General features: G+C 50.4%; 1 protein-coding gene across 1 annotated transcript in view; it reads right to left on the reverse strand.

The window, feature by feature from the left end:
- Positions 1-21,889, reverse strand: part of SH3PXD2B (SH3 and PX domains 2B) — a gene marked incomplete at both ends in the record, with an annotated part of 71,288 nt that extends 49,399 nt beyond the window's left edge. Inside the window, 2 exons of the mRNA XM_080626897.1 lie at positions 8,266-8,346; positions 21,818-21,889. Of these exons, the coding sequence (XP_080483023.1) occupies positions 8,266-8,346; positions 21,818-21,889 (153 nt within the window). The remainder of the gene's footprint in view (positions 1-8,265; positions 8,347-21,817) is intronic.
- Positions 21,890-24,436: the final 2,547 nt, after the last annotated feature.

Raw genomic sequence — 24,436 nt, forward strand, 5'->3', positions numbered from 1 at the left:
AGGAGAACCCCAGAGCCACCATCTTCCCCTGTATCTCCCAGCTCTTATTTCTGTCTCCCATTCACCATAAAACTGCACAGATGCTTCCATTTCCTAGACGCCCACAAAATTTGTGTAGTGCATGCTATGGTCCATACTGTATCATATAGATGTAGCGTTATACATGGGACCTGGCCATTTTACTGAAAATCAGGACTCTGAGATACAGACCCCTTTGCACAGATTTACTGCTATCCATCCTTGGCTCTTCCACAAGCAGCTTGAAACTGGTTTGTTTCGGATCCAGAGCTGCTGCTACATGACATAAATTGCAGGTCTTTCCACCAGAAAACTCAGCTGCATTAACTTGATTAAGAATGACTCTTGCATCAGCCCAGACCCACACAAGCCTCATCAAAGCCCCTGGCCACAACCAGCTCCAGGCAGGCACCTGGGCACCTCCCCATGGACTGGAGAGTGACCAGCAGTGAGCTCCTGCCCTCCTGGGGATGCCCCTCAGCCCTCCCATGAATGGGGCAGCTGGATTTCCAGGGCTTTTTCATTAAGTAGCTGGGGAGTGGAAGGGCATTAGCTCACCCAGAGACAGAGAGAGGAGTGTAACCCCTCGCCTTGTGTTACAGGACAACTTTTAAACACATTACCAAAATAAACTCACACCAGATGGTCAGCAAGGATCTTAGTTCTGTCCTTAAGGAGGCAAAACTTTTTACCTCTCCATCTTTATGCTTCCCCCCTCCTGGGTTACACTCAGCAGAAGCCCCCCTACAGACTGCACCCACCAAGCAATGCTTTAAGTGGGACATTCTTCCCCCAGGGCTGGGAAGCAAAGCGCGCCTCCTCCAGCTGCTCTGCCAAGTTTCCAGAGGGAAGGAGACAGGGGATGCCAACAGGGATGAATGAACAGAGCCTGGGCTCAGGAGCCAACTCTCCTTTGCCACAAGGCCATCATAGCAGCACCAGGAGATGAGCCTGGGAACAAGAAAGGATCATCTGATGGGAGCCAGCAGAGATGGGAGCCAGGAGGTGAGTGGGAGCCCTCAGGGCCTGTAGCAAACCAGCAAGAAGCAAAACTGCTCTGGAGGCAAGAGGGAGGATGGCAGAAACCTGGCGAGGGTGCACACAGCCTGCGGAGCCACGTGCTCGGAGCAAAAGGAAAAGGCAAACGCTGGCCATCAGCTTGGAATAAACCAAAACTCATCGAGTGCTGTTCCCAGCAGCTGCTCAAGAAAAAGCTTTAGCTATGAGAATTGGAAATGCTTTCTGCTGCAGTCACGCACTGCCTGCGCTCGCCCCAGTGTACACCAGCCCTGGGAACTTCCATCAGCACGGACTCTCCGGGAAGACAAGCTGCCGTTTCCCAGAGGCAGGCACAGCTTTCAGCAGCTCACAGCCCCACTCGCTGCCAGGCACAGAACGCAGCAGCTAGTCAGGGTGCCAGCTAGAGCCAATTATAACTCACTGACCTGCCTTGGCGCTAGCATGCATGGGAATGCGCTGGCTCCCGGCTGCCAAATGCTGGAAAGCTATAAATGGGAGACGTTTGGAGAGAGGAAAAATTAAGGAGCCAACTTTTAACTAGGCTGAAGTGCATTGGACCATGCATGCTCTTTGTGAAGGGAGAGAGGAGGAGAACGATGATGATCTCTGATGCACTGCTGGAAAAATATAGGCTGGATTTTACAGACAGAGGTAGTCCTTAGTTAATGGGAAGCATTTCTTCTCTCAGGTTCGATTACGGCAATTCACTGTTTCTATACTTCTGCACAGAGTGCTTATGTTCACAGCTCTCAGTGCAGTCCTCTGGGCACAGAGGAAACAAACAGTTGCTTTACAAAGCAGGAACCTCACCATAGGAAGCTGTGGGTTTTTTCTTGTCCTTGGTCACGCAAGGGCCTGTCTTTCATGATCCAGCTGTCTAACAGCAAGATCCTGGTTTTTTGTGGCAGGGTGAAACCACAAAGTACATCGCACACGCAACCCTGCAGAATTCTGCTGAACTCCATAAACCCTGGAGGAAAAAGAAATCCCCAAAGTGCTGAAATAAGATTCCTGTTACGAAATAGCTATCGAAAGAGCCTTGTTTACAATCCCTGAACACAGAAAGACATCCATCTCCTGCAGCCGCAGCACCGCCGAGATGCCTTAGGGCTTTTGCATCAAAGAGGCCGCCAGGACCAGGCACGACCCAGAAGAGGGGTGCAATCTACCTGGTGCCTCGGTTTGTGTCCCCACCTGAAGGGGCTTTGTGCTGTTGGGTCACACTACCTGGCACGTCTGCCCCTTGCTTTTCATATCTGGAGAACTGAGATAACATTTACTTCACCTCTGTGAATGCTGTGCCGTGCCAGGAGCCCAGCTTGAAGAGCAGACGAAGAGGAGGAGGAGCGGTGCTGCAGGCAGAGGAAGGCGAGCACAGGGCTCACAGTACTGGAAGCAATGCACGAGCCTCATTTTAATTTTTCAAGAGTCCAACTGCCTGAAACAGGCTGATGAGAACAATTCTTCTCAGTGTGCCAGCTAACGCCTTCTGAGCACATTTTAATGCAGTCTGCATTACTAAGACACTGACTTTCCCTCTCTCCCCATCTTTGCCTGGTGGCTGCATGCACACAAGTAGTGCAGAACCCCCTCCAAAAGGGCTAATCTCTCCACCACATGGAGACGACAAGCACGGACCATTGCCTTTTGCCAGTTCTCTCATAAAAGCAGGCACCACTTCAACAGCCTATTTTTCCTGTGTTACACACAAAGCTGTTGGCCTGAGGGCTGCAGGACTCTCTCCAAGATGACATCGCTCCAGGTGGGTCAAAGCTGAAAGTTTCCAGCTAAGAACCTGAGGGATTTGTTAAACATATGGACAAGCAAGAGGACTGGGAAACACACTCAATGCACACGCAGAAAGGAGTGAGGGAGAGAGCCAGAGCCACTTTTAATGTTACTTAAAATTCTCATTTTTTCTGTCTGAATCATGCACTGAGCACACTTACTCCAGCCTATATCACACCTCTATCCCTGGGCTCAAAACTAAGCCTCTGTGCAGAGAAGCACCCATGCAGCATCACCCTCTCCTACAGCCAGGACAAGGACTGACGGAAAGGTTTCTGAGTGCAAGTGGAAAAGCCTGGGATAACCTGTCCCCAAGTAAGGCATCCTGGAACAGAAGTGGCAAATGCTCCAATCCTGGCAGCGTTCAAAGCCAGGTTGGACAGAGCCTTGGGCAATATGGGTGTGAGGCGTCCCTGCCCATGGCAGGGGGTTGGACCTGGATGATCTTAAGGTCCTTTCCAACCCAAACCCTTCTATGATTCCATGAATGGCAGTTTCATTTGTAAGGGCTTGCAGCTGCCTGCCAGAGGAGAAGCTACTGCTTAGGTGGTAAAAAGGAAGGACATGGCATGAACAGTAAAGCCTGCTCCAAGGGAGAGGTTTGAGACCTGGCTTCATCACAGCTTGCAAGCAGCTCACTTTGTGACCAGCTCACTTTGTCAGCAGCTCACTTTGTGACCAATGAAGTCTGCTCCCAGTCGCAGAGCCACAAGCCTTGCAGTTCAGGAAGCAAAACAAGACAGGACTGAGAAGAGCCAGGCACAAACTTAGTCGAGGAGAGAATGACTGCAGCTGAAAAGCAGAGGAGGTTGAAGACACGAAGCAGAGCTCCTGCCCAGGGAAAGCACTGGGGTCTGGTAATAGTGGGAAAGGTGTAAAAGTGTAGGGTTTGGTTGTAGAGGACATTTTAGAAGCACAGCGAGACAACAGTGGCTCCTGGTCACATGAAGACTTGAAACAACCACCATTGTGGCTGATGAGCTCATAATTACAGAGTGGGGAAAAAATGTTTCTTTTTGGGGGTTTCCATAAAAGAAACACAAAATACAAGCCAGTATCTGTTCTCTAACCAACAGTGTTGCTCCTTACAGCCAACGGTTTAAAGAGGATCCTTCCAAGAGACTTGTTAACCTCCTCCTGAGTAATGCATCCAATGTGATCCAACAGCGCCCTGTAGTCGCTGCATGGCTCTTCCTACACCAGCAGGGCTGGAAGCATCTCTCAGGCCCGTAAGACACCAGTTCTCTATATCTGTCCACCAGAGACAGCCACTCACGTATCTGATTACCAGCTTCCATGCCAGCTAACATTTCCAGCATATCTGCCAGCCCCAGTTAGTGTCCAGAATACAACTGGCATCCTTGAAAGCATCAATCTTATTGCTTTTATTTCTTCGGAACAGCATCCATCTGCTCCCAATAGCTCACATCTGGCATACTGAGAGTTATGAAAGAGCGTCAGTCCTGTTCGAAGGAAATTATTCCTTCAGCCAAGAGATTCAGGCAGAACTGAGTTCAGTATTTGTAGTTACAAATTTACTACAAATCATACTTGAGGTTTCAAATTTCAGAATTGCAATTTTCATCGAGGGTGTGTATTTAATTCCTATAAAGTTGCTCTTGCGTAAATTGTTGTGTGACAGAAAACATTTATGGAGAAAGCAAGGAGGAGAGGTGGCAGGAATTTGAACACAGAGGACCTACACAGCAAAAACACTCCTGAACACTGCCCAGGTTGCTGAAAGTTTCCTCCTGCAGTGAGCAGTGTATAGGAGGTGGAGGTGGTATTCCTCATCTTAAGCATTCCCTTCCCAATTTCACTGCCTAGCATAGTACACTAAGTCTTCCTCTGATGACCCCAGAGCAGGAAAGGGTATGACCTGCACCTTCCCAAGGGATGAGGGCCACTGCTTCATCTGCTCAAAACACTGGACCAGGATGAAGCAGGCTGTGCCTCATGCTGAGACACACGAGCTGAACTGCAGAACAGGTGCTGATCATCAGCTCTTGGCAAGGAGGTGACAATCTCCTGTGTGACCACGGTCAATGGGATGAAAGCATGTAATTAGGCAGAAGATCTTGACACCCTTGGAAGAGGACAGCAGGGTGGTGCTTGGAAAGGCTGTTTGCAGCTCACAGGAGTGAGCTATAAACTAGGACTTTTGCAGAAGAGGCCCACCCTCAGGTATCAATGACAGCCAAAGGGAAGAGCTCTGCAAGTTTACAGTATTCAGACAACACCTTGAACTCTCTCAGCTAATAACAGCACAGCCTGCAGCATTACTGTGACCAGCAAGGTGGCTTTTGACATTCCCCATTCCAGTATGGGGAATGCCTGATCTGATGTTTTTGCACCCAGATGCGGCAGAGACCAGTGCTGTGTACACTCCAGGCTTCACCCATTTCAGCTGAGCTGGCAGTTTGTGTTTTGTCATTCCTGCCTGGCTGGGGAGGCACGGACACTTTGCCCTCTGGTTGCAGTGGGAGCAGCCCAGTCGGCAAGGCTGTCAGTGCTAAGCGTGCGTGTGTTTTACTTGGCCCTACTCCTAAAATAATTGTTTGGCCACAATGGAAGGTGACAAGCGATTCAGCTGTGGGATATTCCACAGGGAGTATCAGGAGAAACTCCCCAGCCACTCACATGATGGTGTCTGCGCTGCTCCAAGCTGCAACTTCACATCAGTCCCAGGGTCAGCCCTCACTCCTGGCCCAAGACGTTCTTCTCCTCTCCCCTACTTGGATCAAATGGTTTCCTTCTCCTCCTGGCTGGGTTAAGCAGGAGGGTCACTGACAGCAAAAGAGGGTGCACCAACCTTGACCTGAATGTGGCCGGAGCTGCTATTGAAAAACCAAAACCTGCTCAGCTTCTGGCAGGAGCATCAAAGTGCAGCCAGAATCACTGGGATCATAGATATGGAATTAACAAATATCTGTACCCAAACATGCATGTTCTGTGATTGCTCAAGGCTCTAAGTATGAATAAATTTGGATGGGTTTTCACGGGAGAACATGAAAGACAGATTCTTGACACAGGGATCACCTACGATCAAGTTTCCAACTCTTCCTCCAACACATCAAAAAGATCATCAGAATTGGACCCAGGAGAAATATTTTCCCCTCTTACTATGTCTTCAGAAGCAGCTGAACCGTTTTTGCCGATCTGTTGTTTTGTGGGGGTTTTGGGTGGTTTTCTAGTTTTAATAACCAAAGGCATGAATAATTTCCAGCATGGAAAATTTCTGCCTGAAGAGCTAAATTTGGCACAGAATCACCCAACAGTCATATAATAAAGGCCTCCAGCAATGGCAACAGTCAGTGCTACCAGTCCTACCTAGAGCATTTTTTTCCACTGTGCTAAGAGGCTCTGTTTCACTCCTCGCCTTTCAATCCAATTTCCACTGCACTGCACCACAAGTTTAACATAAGGATACCAGGAAGCATGTGCGATAAGGGGGAAGGAAGGGAAAAACCACAATTTCATTCATTCTTTCAACAGAGCCAAAAAGGAGTGGTTATTTCTTTTTTAAAGAAAAAGCTACAGGGAACAGGGAAGGGGAATATGTTTGCTTTATACCTTCCTATGTACGTATGGGAAGGTATACATATTTATATATTTATACATGTATATATATAAACGGACAATATATATTTATACATAAAGCATCTCTGCCTCTAAAGATACTGCAAGGTGTTTTGCAGAGGCAGTTTGAGTCTCTGGCTCCACACACTCTCCAGCGATGACCCTTTCCATCTAGGAGCATGCACAGCTCCAGCCAAGATGGAAGGGGAGGAAATGAGGAAGGACAGCCACTATTTCCCTACATGTCCTTCCCCACGAGGAGCAAGGTAGCCCAGGAAAACAGCACATTTGGAAGCACAAGTTTATCACGTATAAACTCCAAAGGACTGTGCCCGCCTCATAGCAAACAATGACATGGGCTTGGCCACCACCTTGCAGCACCAGTGAAGATGAGATGCTGCAGAGAAGGAAGCATCGAACTCCATTTCCTTCCAGCCCTGGCTGTGGCCCAACAGCTGTTCCCTGTTTATTTACTTTAATATTTCCTTGGTTACACCAGCAGCTGCACACAGCTTAACCCCTGCCTGCAGCAGCAGCCGCTCGTGCCACCCTACCTTACCTTCCCTGGCATGATGCTGTGGAACAGCATCATGGGGCAGCGTAAGGACACCCAGGGTCTTGCCAAAGCTGGGCTCTCAAAGTGTTTACTCCATGTGCTCACCCTCACAGTCATATCCATGGCTCTGCAGAAGGTGCCTTGCTGGGCAGGGGAAAGGGCATCACAGATGTGAGCAGCCGTCCCACACAATCCTAGGCTTACGCAGGCTGAACTGACGCCAGCTGAACCTGGGAAAACCATCTGTATTCCCATGGGCTTGCTTTGTTGGACAGAGCCAGATGTGCTGTGGTTTTAAGAGCATATTTGTGCCTGGATGCAGCAATTTCAGGAAAGGCAACCATAGCACCCTTTCAAATAAAGCATAAAGTGATGCTCAGCTTCACCTGAGAGGGTCACTGCAGACAGAGGGTGCCCAGCTCCTCTCCTGGTCCTGTGCACAGACCATAAGTGACATGGCAGTGACAACTCTGGCAGCTGCTGCTGATCCATAGATCCCTTCATGCATTTTCTTTCTTCATCTGCACAAAGCCTGTTCCAGCAGCTCAGTTTGTATTTTGGCCCATAAAGCTCAGCCAGACCCCTTGGCTCATCTCCACCATGGCAGTGGTGGAAAACACCCTTTGCCTGCTCGCCCAGAACACCAGCTTCAATTTTCTACAACCCAGCCTCTCCCAATTGCCTTTCCAGCCTCCTCTCTCCCTCCTGACTCCATCTTCTTCCTGGCTTCCCCCAGCACCAGGAGGTAATTGCTAAAGCAGCTGCCTTCTGGGCTAGCAGTGCTCTGCATTTCCCCAGTGCCTGCTCCCCAAAACACCAGCCAGCGGGACACAGGCAGAGGGAATTGGCACTTGTCAACAGCAGCCCTGTTTTGCTGGGATAGCAGCATTTATTAGCTCTGCAGGGATGGACTTTGGGCCTAACTTCAACAAAATCCCCTCAAAGCAAACAAAAAACTCAACAAAACCCCCACCGCTTGCAGAGATTTGCAGGAATTCAAACGCACCTACACAGCCCCATGTGCAGTAGTCCAGGGAGTGACAGCAGAACCGTAACACTTGGGACATGCAAAAGACCTCAGGTGTCCCCACCAATACACAAGGAGGCACTGGAGCAAAGAGTCCAGCTCTTGGGATTGGTTATTCTTGGTTTCTCAAGGATGTTCAAAATTGCATTTAAGTTTCCTCAAACCAAAGCATTTTCTGGGAGATGACAAAAAGTGTGCTTAGCGTAAGGCAGAAACCGTGCTTCCCAACTGACCACATCTTTCAAGCCAAAACCCCAAGAAGTGGTGAAATGCTTACCTGCAGGTCAAAGAACTTGCTGTACCGTCGGTATATGACTTCTGTGGACCCATTGGACCAGGTGACTTTGATAATGTATACCTGTGGGGAACAGAGGAAGAAATCAGAGGAGTGACCCAATGACCTGTACCACAACCCAAAAGCTGCTAAAGCTCCAGCACAACCCCACTGCTGGATGTCAACCAGGGAAGTTCATGGGAGAACCTGAAGTCATTTCAGCAATTCAATAAAATATTTCAGTGTAAATTATGAAGCTCCACTGATGTCTACTAAATCCCTATTGCTAGTTGTGAACTAAGACAGCTCCCCATCCCTAAATAGGGACATACATCCAATGTGAAAGGGTGCTTCTGTGTAAAACCACAGTTAAAGTTACTCCAGACACAACCACATTGCAAGCTAATAACTATGCTGCTGCTGTCCCATCTGTGGCTGCTGCACCAAGTTTGATGTTGAGATCTCAAAGCCCCATAGGGTGCAGCACCACGCACCACCGCCAGCCCAGGTCCCAGGTCCTAGGGCAGGGACTCAAACCCACAGGGTTTGAAACTCCATCTGTCCTGCCATAAGCAACTCTGAGGTTTTGTTTACTTAAACTTGCTGGGGTGCAAATTACCTCCTGTTCCTTAAACTGACACAATCAGTTTAATTTAACTGACAAATCAATGCTGGTAATTGCAGGTTATTCACAAGCTTTTACTGGTGATGGATGGATAAAAAAAGAAAAGCCTTTTTCTTTTTTGTTTTTTATTCTTCTATGAAAGACAAGAAGCAAATAACAGAATTAAGCAATTACTTATCTAATGTCCTTGCTTGTTGTTTGCAGAAACCAAAGATGACCCCTGATGAGATGCCAGTGTAACACTCTCAGTCTTCACTAATTGATAACAGATTGACTAAGCAGAATGAGGGCATGTGCATTTTTTCTTCTAACTGTCATGTCCTGCTTATTTCCACCAGTAATTCAAGTGTTGATTCACTGAAGCAGGAGCAAACATTCAGAAGCTCAGGTGGACAGACCTGCTAGAACTTCAGCTAACATAATTAAGCGTGAAGACTCTTAGGATGCTGGTTTAGTATTTCAAATGGAATCTGTTAAGAGTTTCACAAGGTTTCTCGCATTTCTCCAGGTCCTGGAATGTGACCAACGTCCCAGCCCAGTATCGAAACTCAAACACCAGGAGATACAAATGGATAGCACAACAGAATCACACAGAATCACAGAATCCCAAGGATTGGAAGAGACCTCAAAAGATCATCTAGTCCAACCCCCCTGCAAGAGCAGGGTAACCTAGAGTACATCACACAGGAACTTGTCCAGCCGGGCCTCGAATATCTCCAACGCCGGAGACTCCACAACCCCCCTGGGCAACCTGTTCCAGTGCTCTGTCACTCTCACAGTAAAGAAGTTTTTCCTGATGTTCACATGGAACCTCCTATGCTCCAGTTTACACCCATTACCCCTTGTCCTATCACTGGACATCACTTTGAAAAACCTAGCTCCATCATCCTGACACTCACCTTTTACATATTTGTAAACATTGATGAGGTCACCCCTCAGTCTCCTCTTCTCCAAGCTAAAGAGACTCAGCTCCCTCAGCCTCTCCTCGTAAGGGAGATGTTCCACTCCCTTAATCATCTTTGTGGCTCTGCGCTGGACTCTTTCAAGCAATTCCCTGTCCTTCTTGAACTGAGGGGCCCAGAACTGGACAGAACACTCCAGCTGCAGCCCCACCAAGGCAGAGCAGAGGGAAGAGAGGGGAGAACCCCTCTCGACCTACTACCCACACCCCTTCTAATGCACCCTAGGATGCCATTGGCATCTTCTCCTTTCCCTCTCATCCCCCCCCCCTTTTTTTTTCCTCTTATCTAAAGTTTGTTTACTAATGGTGTTTCACATCAAAACTAAGAAAATTTAGAAAAAAACCCCTTTGTGTTAATAAGTTACACCAGGTCAGGTTAAAACTACACAGTAGATTCATAAATGATCATGTAATCTTTATCTAAAGATTAAATACTTCAATAAAACATTAATCCTATGAGAATTTAAGTATTTAGGATTTAATTAAGAAATTTTTCTTAGTTCATGTAAGAAAAAACTATATTGAAATATATATATAGTCGTAAGTCCTGTGACCCTGGCATCAGCTACAGTTTACACTGAATTATTTGAGCTCATCAAACCTGCTCAAATGCTGTGCTAAAAAAGTCTAATCAAAACACACTCTGCTGCTCAGAGGGCTGATGCTGCATGACCCTCCAAGGTGAGGAGACTCCTGAGGAATGACACACTCTTTCCAGTGGAATCACTTCCAAATTAAGTTGGAAAAAGAGGCAGCAAGATGAAGCAAGTTCTAATTGCTAAAATAAAGAACTTCAGTACTTTCAACCCAGCAATTCAATGACCCCTTCTCTTAAACCAGATGATCAGCCCAAACACAGCTGTGGGCGCTTTGCTGACTTGCAGTGAGCGAGCTGGCTGGGTGTCACAGGCACCACCACCATCTCCCAGACAAAATCTGACTCACTCAGCATCATCTTACAGGCTTTATTCAGCTAATCACAACCCTCCCCATTCACAAATTCTTTTTTTGAGCCAAAAGACCTCCTCTTTTTGTGTATTAACACAAGGAAGACAGAGGGCTTCTTCAAGACAGCGTCTATTGCAGCTGTGGAACCTTGGATAGACTATGATTTGCTGCAAGGGAAGCCCAGACACTGTGTTTACTTACCACAAAAGTGGCTTGACAACTACTCTGCATTGGGTCAGGTACAATGTCCATTCAAGAACATGCTTCTAGACCTCAGCAGGTCAGATACAACTTGGCTGGCCACAGTTTGCAATGAAAACGGTTAAGGTTGCATGACACAGCCTCTGAAGTATGTGACAGCATCCATGCAGCCACCACCATGCCATCAGAAAACTAAGCGTTAACTTGACGCTAAGTGAGCATCCAAGCTGCCTTTACCCTCACCCCAGGACTTGCCGTCAAGCCAGCATGAGCTCATTTTGGTTGGAAGCTCAGCTGATATCCCAGCTTTCTTACCCAGTCTACAGCACTTTACGGGGTTATATCACTGCTGGCTGGCTGCCTGGAGAAAGACTTCCACTGGGGCAGGAGGAAGAGCCAGCTTTTCTTCATTGTTTATTCCTATCCTGCCTTTATTTGGAGTCAACAGCTTATTAGACTGGGATTTTAATCAGGATGTGGATTTGCTCAAGCCAAAATGAATTCAAAGCTCTTAAGTGTAATAAAGCCATGAGATCTGGGGGTACACCATGCTTTATTATACCCTTTGCAACTGAGGGAAGGAGCACTTCTCCCAGCTGATGAGCTCACTCTGATTTTGCTGAAATGCAAATCTCCCAGGAGCCTGGATAATGGTTTCTCACACATCCCATTTGGATAGCGGAAATGTCTCCAGGGGCATCTCAGTGCCTATTTGTGGAAAGCAGAGAAGATGGGGAAGCCCACAGGAACAGGAGCTCCTCAGTATCTATAAGAACACTGCCTCAGTAAAGCTGTCTTCCTCTCTCCTTGTAAATACCCTTTGTCCTGCACTCTGCCCCATCCCACTGAGGTATTCTGGTGGCCAAAACCACCACAGATCTTGGTCTCTGCCAATACCTAATCCAGTCCCTGCTGTCCTAGGGCTAAGAAAGACACCAGAAAACATAACTCAGGTGATATCCTCAACTGACAACAGAAGTGCAGATTCTGAAAGGCATGAATGGTGCAGTCGGCCGCTCAGTGATGGTTCTCACACAGACTGGAGACGATGAGGTACCAAGCTCCCATAGGCACCATCCCATTCTCAGGTGCTTCTGGAATACACTTTCAATAATCAAGACAGCTTTTAAAGCATTGCACTTGGTCTGAAGTGTCCCCTCCTGGCCTTGCACTGCACCATGTCCTGCCAGCAGCAGTCATCATGAAGTATCAGCTCAAACAAAGCCAATTTTGTTCTGGTAGGAGCCACACCATCACTGGCTCCCACAGCCCTTGATCCTGCAGAGGCTGCTCTGAGGACATGCTTTTTCCCAGCCTGGCTGTGTGGATGACAGCATGTGGAAACAGTTATTTCATGGGCTTTCTCCAGCTCCGATTTCTACGGTCCTTTAAAGAAATAACACAGAGAAACCACCAGCAGGCCTTTTCCACGGAAAGAGCAAGAGGATCTCCCAGGGCTGCAAGCAGCTAACACTGCCTTGTGGACATGTACCCAAGGGAAGCACCGCCGGCAAGAGGGGAGCAACTGCTCGGATCCCTCTCTGTGTTTCCTTGAGGGGTGGGGAGAGCCCTGCAGATGGCAGGGAGGCAGGGGGCAGCCAGATCCAGAAGGGGGGTTCTGGAACCCCATCATGTGTGCTGGGCCCCTGGCCAAAACCAACAGGCAGAGCTATCTAAATATGCACAGCCCTTCCTGGGCCAGCGGCAGGGTCTGCACCATGGAGAGGAACTAGCTGACTCGGTGAAACCTGGGAACCAGCAGCTCCCCTCCCTCCGGAAAGGATGCCTTACGCTGCCCCACTCCCATCCCTTGCTCTGCTCCAGCCTACACTACTGCACACGTGCCACGTCAAAACCCACAACCAGTCTGATGCCTGAAGGCAACAGGCCAAGCTGAGGTTTGGAAATGACCACCAGGCAGAACACAATCGCTTTTGGCAGAAAATACTAGGGCTGAACCCTCTTTAGCTTCATTTCAGCCACGGGTTGGGGGGAATAGCTGAAAATCATGCCGATGCTTCTGAAATCCTTGAGACACAGCTCATGGTGTTTGTCCTACAATAGCAAGGCAGAGAAGCACAGAGCTTTCAGGGTCACTCATACACACAAAATTCTGCTTTCGGGATTAAGAGTCCCATGCCTGCACACTCAGCTCCCCATCGCTCCTCTTCCATCCACCAGCTCCCCTGCCCTCGAGCCATGAAACCACAGTCCCACACTGCAGCAAGCCCATTGTTACAGAGCAGGAGGAGCTTCCGACAGAACAACCTTGTCAGCTACAGCAAGGCTAAAACAAGACCTGCCCTCCACTCCCACGGGCCATGGGGACAGTGCTGGAGGTGCAGATGGATCTTTAATAACAGAGGAGAGGAGCACTTCACATCAACACCAAATGCTCTTTATGCTTCTGTCCTGTGGAGGGCAAAAGCAGATCAGATCCTTCACAGAAAATGGAAGTCTGCAAAAGGCTGAAGTCTGACACACACCACAGGGATTGGGCTCCCAAACTTACTGGGCTAGGCAAATTCACTACATCACAAGTAACTGGTCACATATGAGCTACTTAGAAATCACCAGCTGGGAAGCTTACCATCAGGACCTCCACTGCCCAGGATTCTCCTTGGTCACATTAAAAACCAAGTCCCCTAAACAGCAATATAAAGATGCCCAGGGGATCCTGCAGCCTGCCTGGCCAGACATCACAAGCTCAGTCCCCATGGCATTCCTGTAGCATGCGCCGGTGCCTGTCACTGCTCTCCCCAGCATCTCTGGAGAGGCAGCTCAGAGGAAGAAGGGGCCAGTGGAAAGTGGGACTGAAAACCTTCGTAAGAGACCTGTCAAAAGATGACAGGTTGCTAAAAGAAATGCAAATGGCACCTGGCCAACTGTAACAGAGCTGTCAAGGAGAGCTGCCATCAGCCCACATGGCAGTGAGGGTGCCTGGGGGAAATACTGCCAACTCAGTGTGTCTGAACAGGACATCCCTCCTGAGCAGGAAGGCACCCAGGCAGGGAGTGAGCTCCAGTGCTGGGCACCACCAGAAGAGCAGAAAGGTTGCAGTAGCCAGCTCAGACACACATCCAGAGCGGCCAAGTCACAGGGACTCAAGCTCGAGAACAGAGGGGACAGAAGCCAGCACGAATTATCTCTATCTGAAAGGGCAGCCAGAGATTTACTGCTATTTTACTTTTTTCCTTTCAAAGAGATGAGCAGCAAGCATAAGCCTTGGGAGCTGCCAGACCCCAGAAGTATTTTTCCAGGGACTGATAAAGAGCCTCAGTGCTGCAGATTGCAATGGCTCCTGGTGACTTCCACCACCCCAAGGGACTGAGGACTCGGGAGTCCTTCACAAGCCTTCATTCTTGCACCTTCCTCAAGAGGCACACTGTCCCATACAACAACATGGCTAGAGAGAGGGGACGATTCAAGCGGCTGACTTGAGGCAATGGAATTAACAAGAGCCACTTCAAATAAATAAATAAAATAATAACAGAAACAGTTTCCCGTTCTGAAACATGAGGCCGTGTGACCTCCTGGAAGAATCACTTCTGGACTCCTTGCATAAACACACTGTGGACATACACAAAACATGACCTGGGAAACAGCCTGGCCTGCTTAAATCTGAGTTGGAAAAAGGCAGACTGAAGCTGCAGGAAAACCTAGAGCTGCAGTTTCAGCCTCTCTCCTCCCATGGAGGAGTTTTCCCAAGTTTTCCAAGGAGACTTGCAAGGCAGCCTGTCTGGACAGGGGTAAGCATAAAGCCATAAAGCCCACGAGTAAGGCTTCGGGGAGAGGGCAGCTGCTGGCTGGCCTGTGAGCTCTCTGCTGGCACCCAGTGCATGGCTGAATGGGGCAGCAAGTCCTCCCTGAGCTCAGCACCATTCAGCTACATCAGCTTGAGGCCAGGAGCAGCACACCCATACTGACACAGCCCTGCAGCAACCCCTGAGCTTCCCCAGCCCCAAAGCATCTCCGCACCAGAGCTCCTCACATTGAAACGCTCTTATTTCCACACCAGAGGCACATGAACAATGGCAGGGAGGAAACCAATGCCATGGAACATGGAAAGACACCTCCATGGGGCTGCAGGGACATGCAGTTCTGCTCACCCGTGACCAGCAGGCATCAGCACAGGTCCCCAGCTACTCAAAAGAGCTTCTACAGCAAAGCCAGACATAACAGCCTCCAGCAGAGGCAGAGCTGTCGGCAGAGCTGTTTCCAATGGGTTGGAGCCTGTGTGGTCTCGGGTCCAGTGAGGCTATGTACAATAAACCTCTCTGTGGAAAACTCCACATATTTAAAGCATCTTTTGCCAGCAAAGGGGAAAAAGCATCAGTGTGTCTATTCCACCCGCACTCCCCCCTAACCTGAAACATGGAGAAGCAATGTGAGAGCCTTACACCCTGGAGAAGGGAGCACCAAGAGGTTCAAAGGGGCAGGGAAACCAAAGCAGCTGAGGGATTGAGGCAAACTAGAGCGGGTTTAATACAGAAAAGGGAGTGGGAAATTGTAAGAGGAAAAGAAAAAAAAGGAGGGAGGTGGCTGGAAACAAAGAAAGTTCTTGGCGGCAAGCTGCTGTGCTTGGCCCCCCTCCATCAGCATCCACTGCTGCAGGCATGCGGGGCTGGGGAGGGGAGTGTGGGGCTCTTGTGCCACAGGACATCGAAACTTGGAGCAGGAGAAGGACAGCTAGCCCCCAGCTCTGACCCCAGACACCTTGTCACCCCCTTTCTCCTGCTCTGTGGACAGGGAGAGCTCCAAGAAGGGTTGTGTTGGTTCAGATGGCTCTAGAAAAGGCACGGAGAAGCAATCTCAGCAGTAACTGCAGGGCACCACGGATGCTGCTGTGTTCCCTCTGGTCTAGCAAAGGAGAGAGGCAGAAGCAACAAGTCAGAGCTGCAGGGAGGAGCTGGGTAGTGGGGATGCGGCAGCATGAGAACAGGCATATCCTCATAACCACAGCAAATAACTCAAGCCAGCCTGCCCATGCACCCAGGACTACAAAGCAGGCATCTCCCCTTGCTGTGATTCACCCCTTTGACTGTACCCTCCCTAAAGCCCAGCAAGCAACAGCTCCTCTCGCTCTGCTGTATGGCTGTCCAGGGCACAGCACTCACAAAGCTGCTGGGTTGAAAAGTACACACATGTGGGGTTACACCAATCACTAGGACCACAATGACAACCCACCGAGCCCTCTCAGCTGCAGCACAACCCCTCAGTTGTACAACATATGCACCCACTTGTTTGCTCCCAGTCGCACTGAAGGTCAAACATATGGGTTCATTTGTTTCCTATTTCCCACTGCTACATGAAACAGCCGGAAGATAGAGATACCCTCCAAAGCAAAGCTGTGAGGGATCAAGGTCACCAGACCTCCAAGCAGGGACAGCCAATGGATGGCTCCGGAGCTGAAGTTCAACTGCTGGAATGGAATACAAGCAGCAGCCTTCCACACAGAGCTGCATCCGCCCCAGTGGCCATGTGCCAGGCAGGATTTGGCCCATCCACTGAACTGCGACATTCAAGGTTTTCAACAGCCTTAAGTAACACGACTAGGGAAGAAAAAACAAAGGAGAGTTTGCGTTTGAGTGTTGGTTTTCATCCACAAAGCTAACAGTGCTCCCTGAAGTCCCAACTCTCTTGAGAGGTGAGGGGGAAGGAAGGATTGGTGTGCTCTGTAATGCTGTGCAGCACAGCGGGGTCAGGCTCAAGAATGGGTGCACATTTCTATCAGCTACAGGCTCCAAAAGCCCTGCCTGTGGCCTGCCTTGAGTGACAGAGTGTCAGCCAGCTGACAGGAAATGGGATGAGATACAACAGAACCACAGGATACAGCAGCAAAACACCACTAAGGATGCTGAGAAGGCCCTCAAACCTCTCAAGGCCACCAGTACCCAGGAACTTCTCACCACAGCAAAGACTCCAGCTTCTAGGGTTCAGCCTTGCTTCATGCATTCTGGTTATGCTGTTGCTCTCTTTCATTCCCAGATCAGTTAACGGCCCCTGCATTCATTTTACAGTACTCATTTGAACCTCCTGCTCCCTCAATCTTACGCACCCAGCTCCTTCGGCTCCCCACAGGACATTCCCACCATACCAAGAGCACTGTCACTTCCCCCAGAGAGCGGAGCACGGGGGAGTCATGCCCCAATGCCCTTTTTAAGCCAAGCAACCGGTATGATTCATAACAGCAGAAATATCACAGCTGCACAAGGTGATGCTGTGCCAGCTCCCCACAGAGCTCTGCTCCAGCATGGCACATTGTGACCAGGAAACTGTGGCATACAGGTCCATGGGACACATGTTCTTCAGAGAACATCTGCTCTATACATATACAGCACTGAAGAACCACTGAACCTGTGGATTAGCAGCTCTTGTCCTCTTGCCATTTGAGCACTGTTCTCTGAATGCTCCATAATCAATTCCAGCTACCCAATGGGGTTAGGTTGGACACTGAATGAAATCACAAACAGCCTCACCACTATGAGCCGAGAGGCAGAGAAGACACCTATCATCACATCACAATTTCCACATCAAAAATAGAACACATTTACTTTTTGAACGTGGTTTTCATCAAACCTGGTTTAAAATATCCATAGATGCTATCAATTAGGCTTCAGATTCTAACACGTACTGGTGATTACTTTCACAAGGCAGCTGGCACAAACGAAGTGGTTCAATATGTACGGGTATTCACCTTGTTTAAAGTTTGCAACCTCGTTAACTGAGCTTGCAAAATAAACCTATACTGCACATTTTGTTTAAATTTCCTCTTTCAAAAAGATACATGGATGCATGGAGGCTGGGAAAGGAAGTCCTGCAAGAGCATAGTCCAGGTTTCCCAACAAACTAACACAACCAGACAGCATGCTGCTCTCTCCTTCCTGTCAGACGTGTATGTATAACTTCGGTTTGTGCTGTAGAGCAACCATTTAAACAACATGAACTATAGAAACATGCTTGGTGGATGGGTTGTAGAAATGAAGATAGTATTGTTATTAACACACAGAACAACACACAAACTGTAGCTATATTAAAACAAAAGGTCCTGAAGCTTGAGTAAGGGGAAGAAAACCAACCCAAATCTGGATTTAGCAGGGAAAAGCTTTATTTTAGGGCTTCTACTAGAGAATAACAAACACAAAACTATAAAAAGATCCTGCGTGAAGTCCTTTAAAGGAAAATTCAGTCTGTTTCAACTATGGCTTTGTTTTGGGTCTTTTCTGAATAAACATTCATTTATCAGGAGTTGAGATTTGGCCAGACCATAGCAATGACAGTCTGCTGCGCTGTCACACAGAATGATTATTTTTAAATCTTGCTCTTGGGCTTTGCCTTTCCAGATTTGCAGCATGGCCCTGGAGCACTTGCCAGCAGTGTCCCTGAGGGGCATGAGCTGTAATCACTTAACATAGGATTGTATGGGAAATGTCGCTGCTGCCACTGCCTGAAGGATGGGAGTCCCCTTCTTCCCTTGGACAATGGGCTGCTGAGATCCTGAGCTCTGTTGTTTTCTCGACAGAATCAGAGCAGTGCATCCTGCAACAAACACCCGCAAAAGGATCATTTCTTGCTGCCCCTTCCAGGTATTGCCCATGACAAAAGCTTAAAGACACAAGCAGCACAAGTGCAGTTGAAGCAGTCGGGGTTAGCAGCTCAGGAGAGGTGGCTCTGCAATACAACGTGATACAGTTTCACAGCCAGCAGAGCATATTCAAAGCCCAGATCACTCAGAGCAAGAAGCTCAGTTATCCTTCCCCTCTTGGCCATTCCACATGTGTGAGCAGAGTTGGTTTGACATGAGCAGGAGCAGACGTGTTGGCCTCACACCATGCCAACACCACAGCAGCAAAAACCTCCCAGTAGCACAAGCAGAGAAAAGCCCGCAAGGAGAGAGCACACCCTGCTAATTGCAATTTAGCCTGGCCCTTCCAGTGGTGCTCACTGCAGTACCTACCAAAGGGGTCAGCACCTTACTGAAGAGAAAAGCAATCAAGAGGCCTTTCCCGTTTTCCCTGTCCCCCAAATGGCTTTAAACATGCCTGGGCTGGGAACGCGCCCGGCCCTCCTGCCCTCAGGTCAGGTACTGGGAAAGATGGACAGGAGATGGGACAAGTGCACTGTTGTCCCAGCATAGCCTTTCAGAGGAGCGCAGCCGCCAGACACACTGTGAGAAGTGGCAGGACAGCAGCACTGCTGCTCTCTTGCCCTGGGATTTAAGCCAGTGGCATTCACAGGCACACAGGCATGTGAGGGCACGAGGCTGTGTTCAGGTCCCAGCTAAACCCAGATACTCAGCTCAGCCTGTGCTCAAGCTGACATCCAGCTACCCAAAACTCATTCAGCACCTTGTTGGGTTCTTGTCCACCCTAAGCCTGAATTTGGGGAAACATTGCATCTCCTGCCTTGAATCAGAGCAGCAAAAAAGGACAAGTCTTTGTCTCAAGCACCACAATGCTTTTAACATCAATTACCAAGGTGATGGGCAAACCATGCTGGCCAGAATAGAGCTGGCCTTTCCCACAGCCCCTCCCCACCGCAGGCTTCAGCCAGGACTTTGAAACACTGGTTTGATCTCACTTTTCTGGGAAACTGGAATCCACAACTTTCTGCTGTGGTCTCACCACAGCCAAGACAACTGCACCTTTGTCCAGCACAGAGAAGCCTCTTGCTGATGCAGAGAGGAGGCTGAGCCTGAGCCATGGGTCACTTGCCAGTCAGGCCAGTGCAGAGGCAACAGGAGGAAAAGCTGGAGTGCTCTTGCTCCTCCAGCCTCCCCAGGGACAGCAAACGGCTGCCTCAGAGGATGGAGGAGAGCACATTGATGCTCAGCAGTGAAAAGCCAGACAGCAAAGGTTTAACACATACACTCTGCGGCTGCAGCGTGCCAGCAGATACAGTCTAAAGTAAGATGACTCAGATGTGATTTCTGCCCCTCCTCTCCCTCTTTTTACAGGAGTAGGAAGAAGAAAAAAAAGATGAAGGTTTTGATTCCATATAATTAACTGGCTTTGTGAATCTGTCTAGTTCCTATCAATTCCCTCAAACAAGGCATGTGCTCCCATTCACTCCACACTGCCTGCCCCTCCCTGAGCTCAGCCCTGCTGGCTCGTGCTGCTGGGTTTCTGTTCAAGACAAGTACAGGGAAAGATTAGAGGCAGAGGACTCGCTCCCTTTACAACCAGTGACTCAAGTGGCCAAGTGGCCAGGCTGTCATGAGCTGCCCTCTCTCATCAACCCTGAGCTTCTGCTCTGGTGCCCCCACCCAGCTGCCCTGCTGTACATCTCTCTGTACAAAACACCCCTGCCCCAGATTTCCAGCCTCACAGGGATTATTTGTGCTCTGCCCAGTGCCACTCTGCAGGTGGACAGTGAGCAAGGATAGTGGGCAAAACAGATTGTGTCCAGCACCTGGGGTGCATGTCCCAGCCATGGGAACACAGGTCCTAAGGAGTGCGCAGAGATCCCAGCCAGGGAACATGAAGGACTAAAGGGAGAGCAGAGAAGCAGTCGCAGGCAACCCCATCGCAGCCCCGTTACAGGACCTGGCAGCAGCACAATAGATCCGCCAAGACAAACAGAATGCATTCGCAGCTCAGCAAATCTCCTCACGTACATGCTCCTCCAGATTGGATGCGTAACCCAGCTATGATGATTTAAGTCTGAGATGGACACAGCAGGAAGAGGGGCACGTCTGGAGCTGAGGCCAGGCTGATAAAGTCGCAGGCAGGGCAGGAGAGGAAGAAGGGGTGATAAGGGGTTGGGCGGCAGCAACCATCCCACATCCCTGGATGCAGGCAGAACGTAACAGTCCTCTTTACCCACCCCTCCATCCTGGCTAGAGCTGGCCTGCCCTCTGCTTTCCTCCAACTGTTGCTCACTGCCACAAGCCAGCCAGGGTGACATGGAGAAGCCCCTGATCTCCCAAGATCTCAGGGAGCCTGGCTCTGCTGACATCCTATATTCCAGCCAAAGCGAACAACACATCCGCACAACCCAACTACACTCCGTACACTGTGTCACTGGGTCACCCCGGTCTGAGGCGAATGGGGCGGGGAAAACATTCTGGTCTTTGTTTTACGGCTGTTGCCAGGATTCACCCACAAGGTCTCCATGGATGCCTGGAAGCACACCAAAGTTTAAATAATAGAAAAAAGAAAAGCCCAACCCCTTCAAAAAGGGACAAGCCCACAACAGTTTGGAAGATGCCCTGCAGGAATGCGCTCCATGGGTAGCTCAGCAGAATGGGAGCAGAGGACACGAGGGAACATCTCACAGGGACGGTGGCACCGTCCCAGGTGCAGAAGGAAGGAGGCGGGTTGTCCCTTGCCCCGGGACTCTGCAGCCGGCAGGTTTCAGAGTCTCTCCACCGAACGCTGCTCCCTCCCTAACGCAGAGGCACTTCTAGGGGGTGCTCCGCGGACCCCATCTCCTCCGAGTGCCTGCTGCCATCCGGCCATCCCCCGCCCGCCGCCACTCCCGGGCACTTTCCGGCGCTCCCTCAGCGGGTCCCGCACAGGGTCCGCACCGCAGCCGTGTCCCTGCCTGCCCCCAGCAGCATGGCTCTGGGGGTAGAGGCAGCGCGTCCCCCGCTGGCAGGGGGACACTGGGTGATCCCCACGGGAGACGCCGGCGGTAGGAGCGGCAGACCCGGCAGCGCTGCCCTCTTCTTCCTCCTCCTCCTTCTCCTCCTCCCTCCCGCCAGGGCTTCACCGGGGCAGCCGTGGGGGAGCGGGGCCGGCAGCGCCCGGCCTTTGTTTGCCCAGGGCCGGGTGCGGCGGAGCAGGGCTCCCCGAGCCGCGCCGAGCCTTGCCACTCACATAGTGCTTGTTGGGGATGCGCCGCTTCTGCACGTCCAGCACCTTCACCTCCGCGATGCTCCGCCTGGGCATGCCTCTGCCCCTCGGAGCCCGGCGCCAGCGGCGAAGCGGGGAGCGGCGGCGGCTCTGGGGGAGGCACTGCCGCACGCAGCCGGGACCGGAGCCTGCAGCGCCGAGCCGAGCCCCGCCGAGCCGCCCGCCCGCTGCCGAGGGCGGGAGGCGGCCCCGGCCCGCCCCGGCCTATCCCGGCCGATGGGGCGGCCCCACCGCAGCTGGCTTAAAGGGGCGACCGGCACCACCCGCCCCACGCGTGTCCGCCCCACGAACGGGGCTGGCGAGGGGTGCGCAGCGCCGTGTTCGAGGTGGAGCGGGGAGAGCGGCTCGGCCGTGTCTGAGGGCAGCTTTTCAGAGGTGACAGCCGGCTTGCTTGCATCTTGAGGAGGTGGCTGGAGGGGTCCCGGCTTGGCCATCCTGCCTGGCACGGTGGCCCCGTGCGTGGGCTCCATCACCGCGGTTTGACTCTTTACCCTGCTCTTGCCCCATAACAACAGCCCCCAAGGCGGTGCTTGTGACTTGGCCATAAGCAACCACATCCTTAAAGGATACAGGAAATGAATTGAGTAAAAAAGGTGGCTTTCTGGGCTGATGACCTGCCCAGGTCACCCCACCTCCCCGGCAGTCCAACCCCTCCTGGATGCCCACCTCTGCCTTTGGGGCAGCTGAGGAGACAAGGCAGTGACCAGGCACTTCTCTACATCAGCACCACCCGCAGCCTCCGTTTTCCCAGCAGCTCCTCAGCACGTGGCATAACCACAGCTCTCTTCTCTGTTGGGCTTTTAATTACATTATAAAGTTACTCCAGGCTTGCACTGGCAGGTCATTCGTTTTCATATGAATTTAATTTAATCATAAACAACTCATCTCACTCCTTAGCAGCTCCTCAAATGTGGCTCTTTCTTATACCGTTAACTTCACTACAACCACACCAGAAGAGGTACAGGCAGATTGTCAGGGCTTTATTGCATCCCCCTTGCCCTCCCAAAGGGCTCATCTTCATCCTCTTCCCACTCAGCTAAGCCCAATATCACAGTGCCCCTGCAGGGATGGCTGCAGGAAGGATGCTAGGTTGTCTGAAGGGGATGTCGCACCACTGGTGATCTCCCTGATGCCTGCTGGCATGCTGCTGCAGGGCTGGTTTACTTGCAGACCACATTGCTCCCCTCCTGGCCCCAGCATCATTCCTCAGTCAAACATATCTTAAGAGTAGGTGGGCAGAAGACCATGGAAAGGCCCCGAAGAGCCCTTGCTTCCTTCTGCCATCAAGAAAATCCTGACATTCCTGATGGATGCTGGGGCTGGACCTTGAATCATAGAATCATAGAATCATAGACTAGTTAGGGTTGGAAAGGACCTTAAGATCATCCAGTTCCAACCCCCCTGCCATGGGCAGGGACACCCCACACTAAACCATGTCACCCAAGGCCTCATCCAACCTGGCCTTGAACACCGCCAAGGATGGAGCATTCACAACCTCCCTGGACAACCCATTCCAGTGCCTCACCATCCTCACAGTAAAGAATTTCTTCCTTATATCCAATCTAAACTTCCCCTGTTTAAGTTTGAACCCATTACCCCTTGTCCTGTCACTACAGTCCCTGATAAAGAGTCCATCCCCAGCATCCTTGTAGGCCCCCTTCAGATACTGGAAGACTGCTATGAGGTCTCCACGCAGCCTTCTCTTCTCCAGGCTGAACAGCCCCAACTTTCTCAGCCTGTCTCCATACGGGAGGTGCTCCAGCCCCTGATCATCCTCGTGGCCTCCTCTGGACTTGTTCCAACAGTTCCATGTCCTTTTAATGTTGAGGACACCAGAACTGCACACAATACTCCAAGTGAGGTCTCACGAGAGCAGAGCAGAGGGGCAGGATCACCTCCTTCGTCTTGCTGGTCACGCTCCTTTTGATGCAACCCAGAATGCGGTTGGCTTTCTGGGCTGCGAGTGCACACTGAAGCCGGCTCATGTTCATTTTTTCATTGACCATGCTAATCAAGAGCTGAAGCCTGGGAAAGCACCAACAAGCAGTAGAATTGCAGCTTTTGATGCAGTGTGGAGTGCTCAGGCTTGAGCAGAGAAGAATTTTACTGGTTTTGAAAGCCCTGGAAGATGCACAAACCCCGCAAAGGTTGGTGAGGAAAACATCCAAAGCACCTGTGCATCCTGTTGGTAACAGAAGTGTACGTTGAGGTGTGGAACACTGGAGGAAGCGGATTAAGAGAGGAATGAAGCAGTTATTGATCTTCACATTCTGAAAGGAGAAACTAAGGCAGAGAGCAGCTGAGAGCACTTCAACTGAGCAGTGCACAAAAGGATGTAACCTGAAGAGCTGAGGGCTGAAAGGCCAGGCAAGGGGGGCACAGGGATAACAGGAGCAGGTAATTGGATATGTGAGCCACAGAAAGGAGCACAGAAACACGCTAAGTAACATGCAATAGGTTATAAATTGCAAGCTGAAGTGAATTCAGTGAGGCAACTAAGTTATGAATGCCAGGGCTGCAGCCATCCCTCTTGCTTTGGGCACAGGTTTGCTCTAGTTGGCAGCAATTGAGGGACTGCCAGGC

The sequence above is a fragment of the Psittacula echo genome (genome assembly GCF_963264785.1).
Source record: "Psittacula echo genome assembly, chromosome: 11".
NCBI lineage: Eukaryota > Metazoa > Chordata > Aves > Psittaciformes > Psittacidae > Psittacula > Psittacula echo.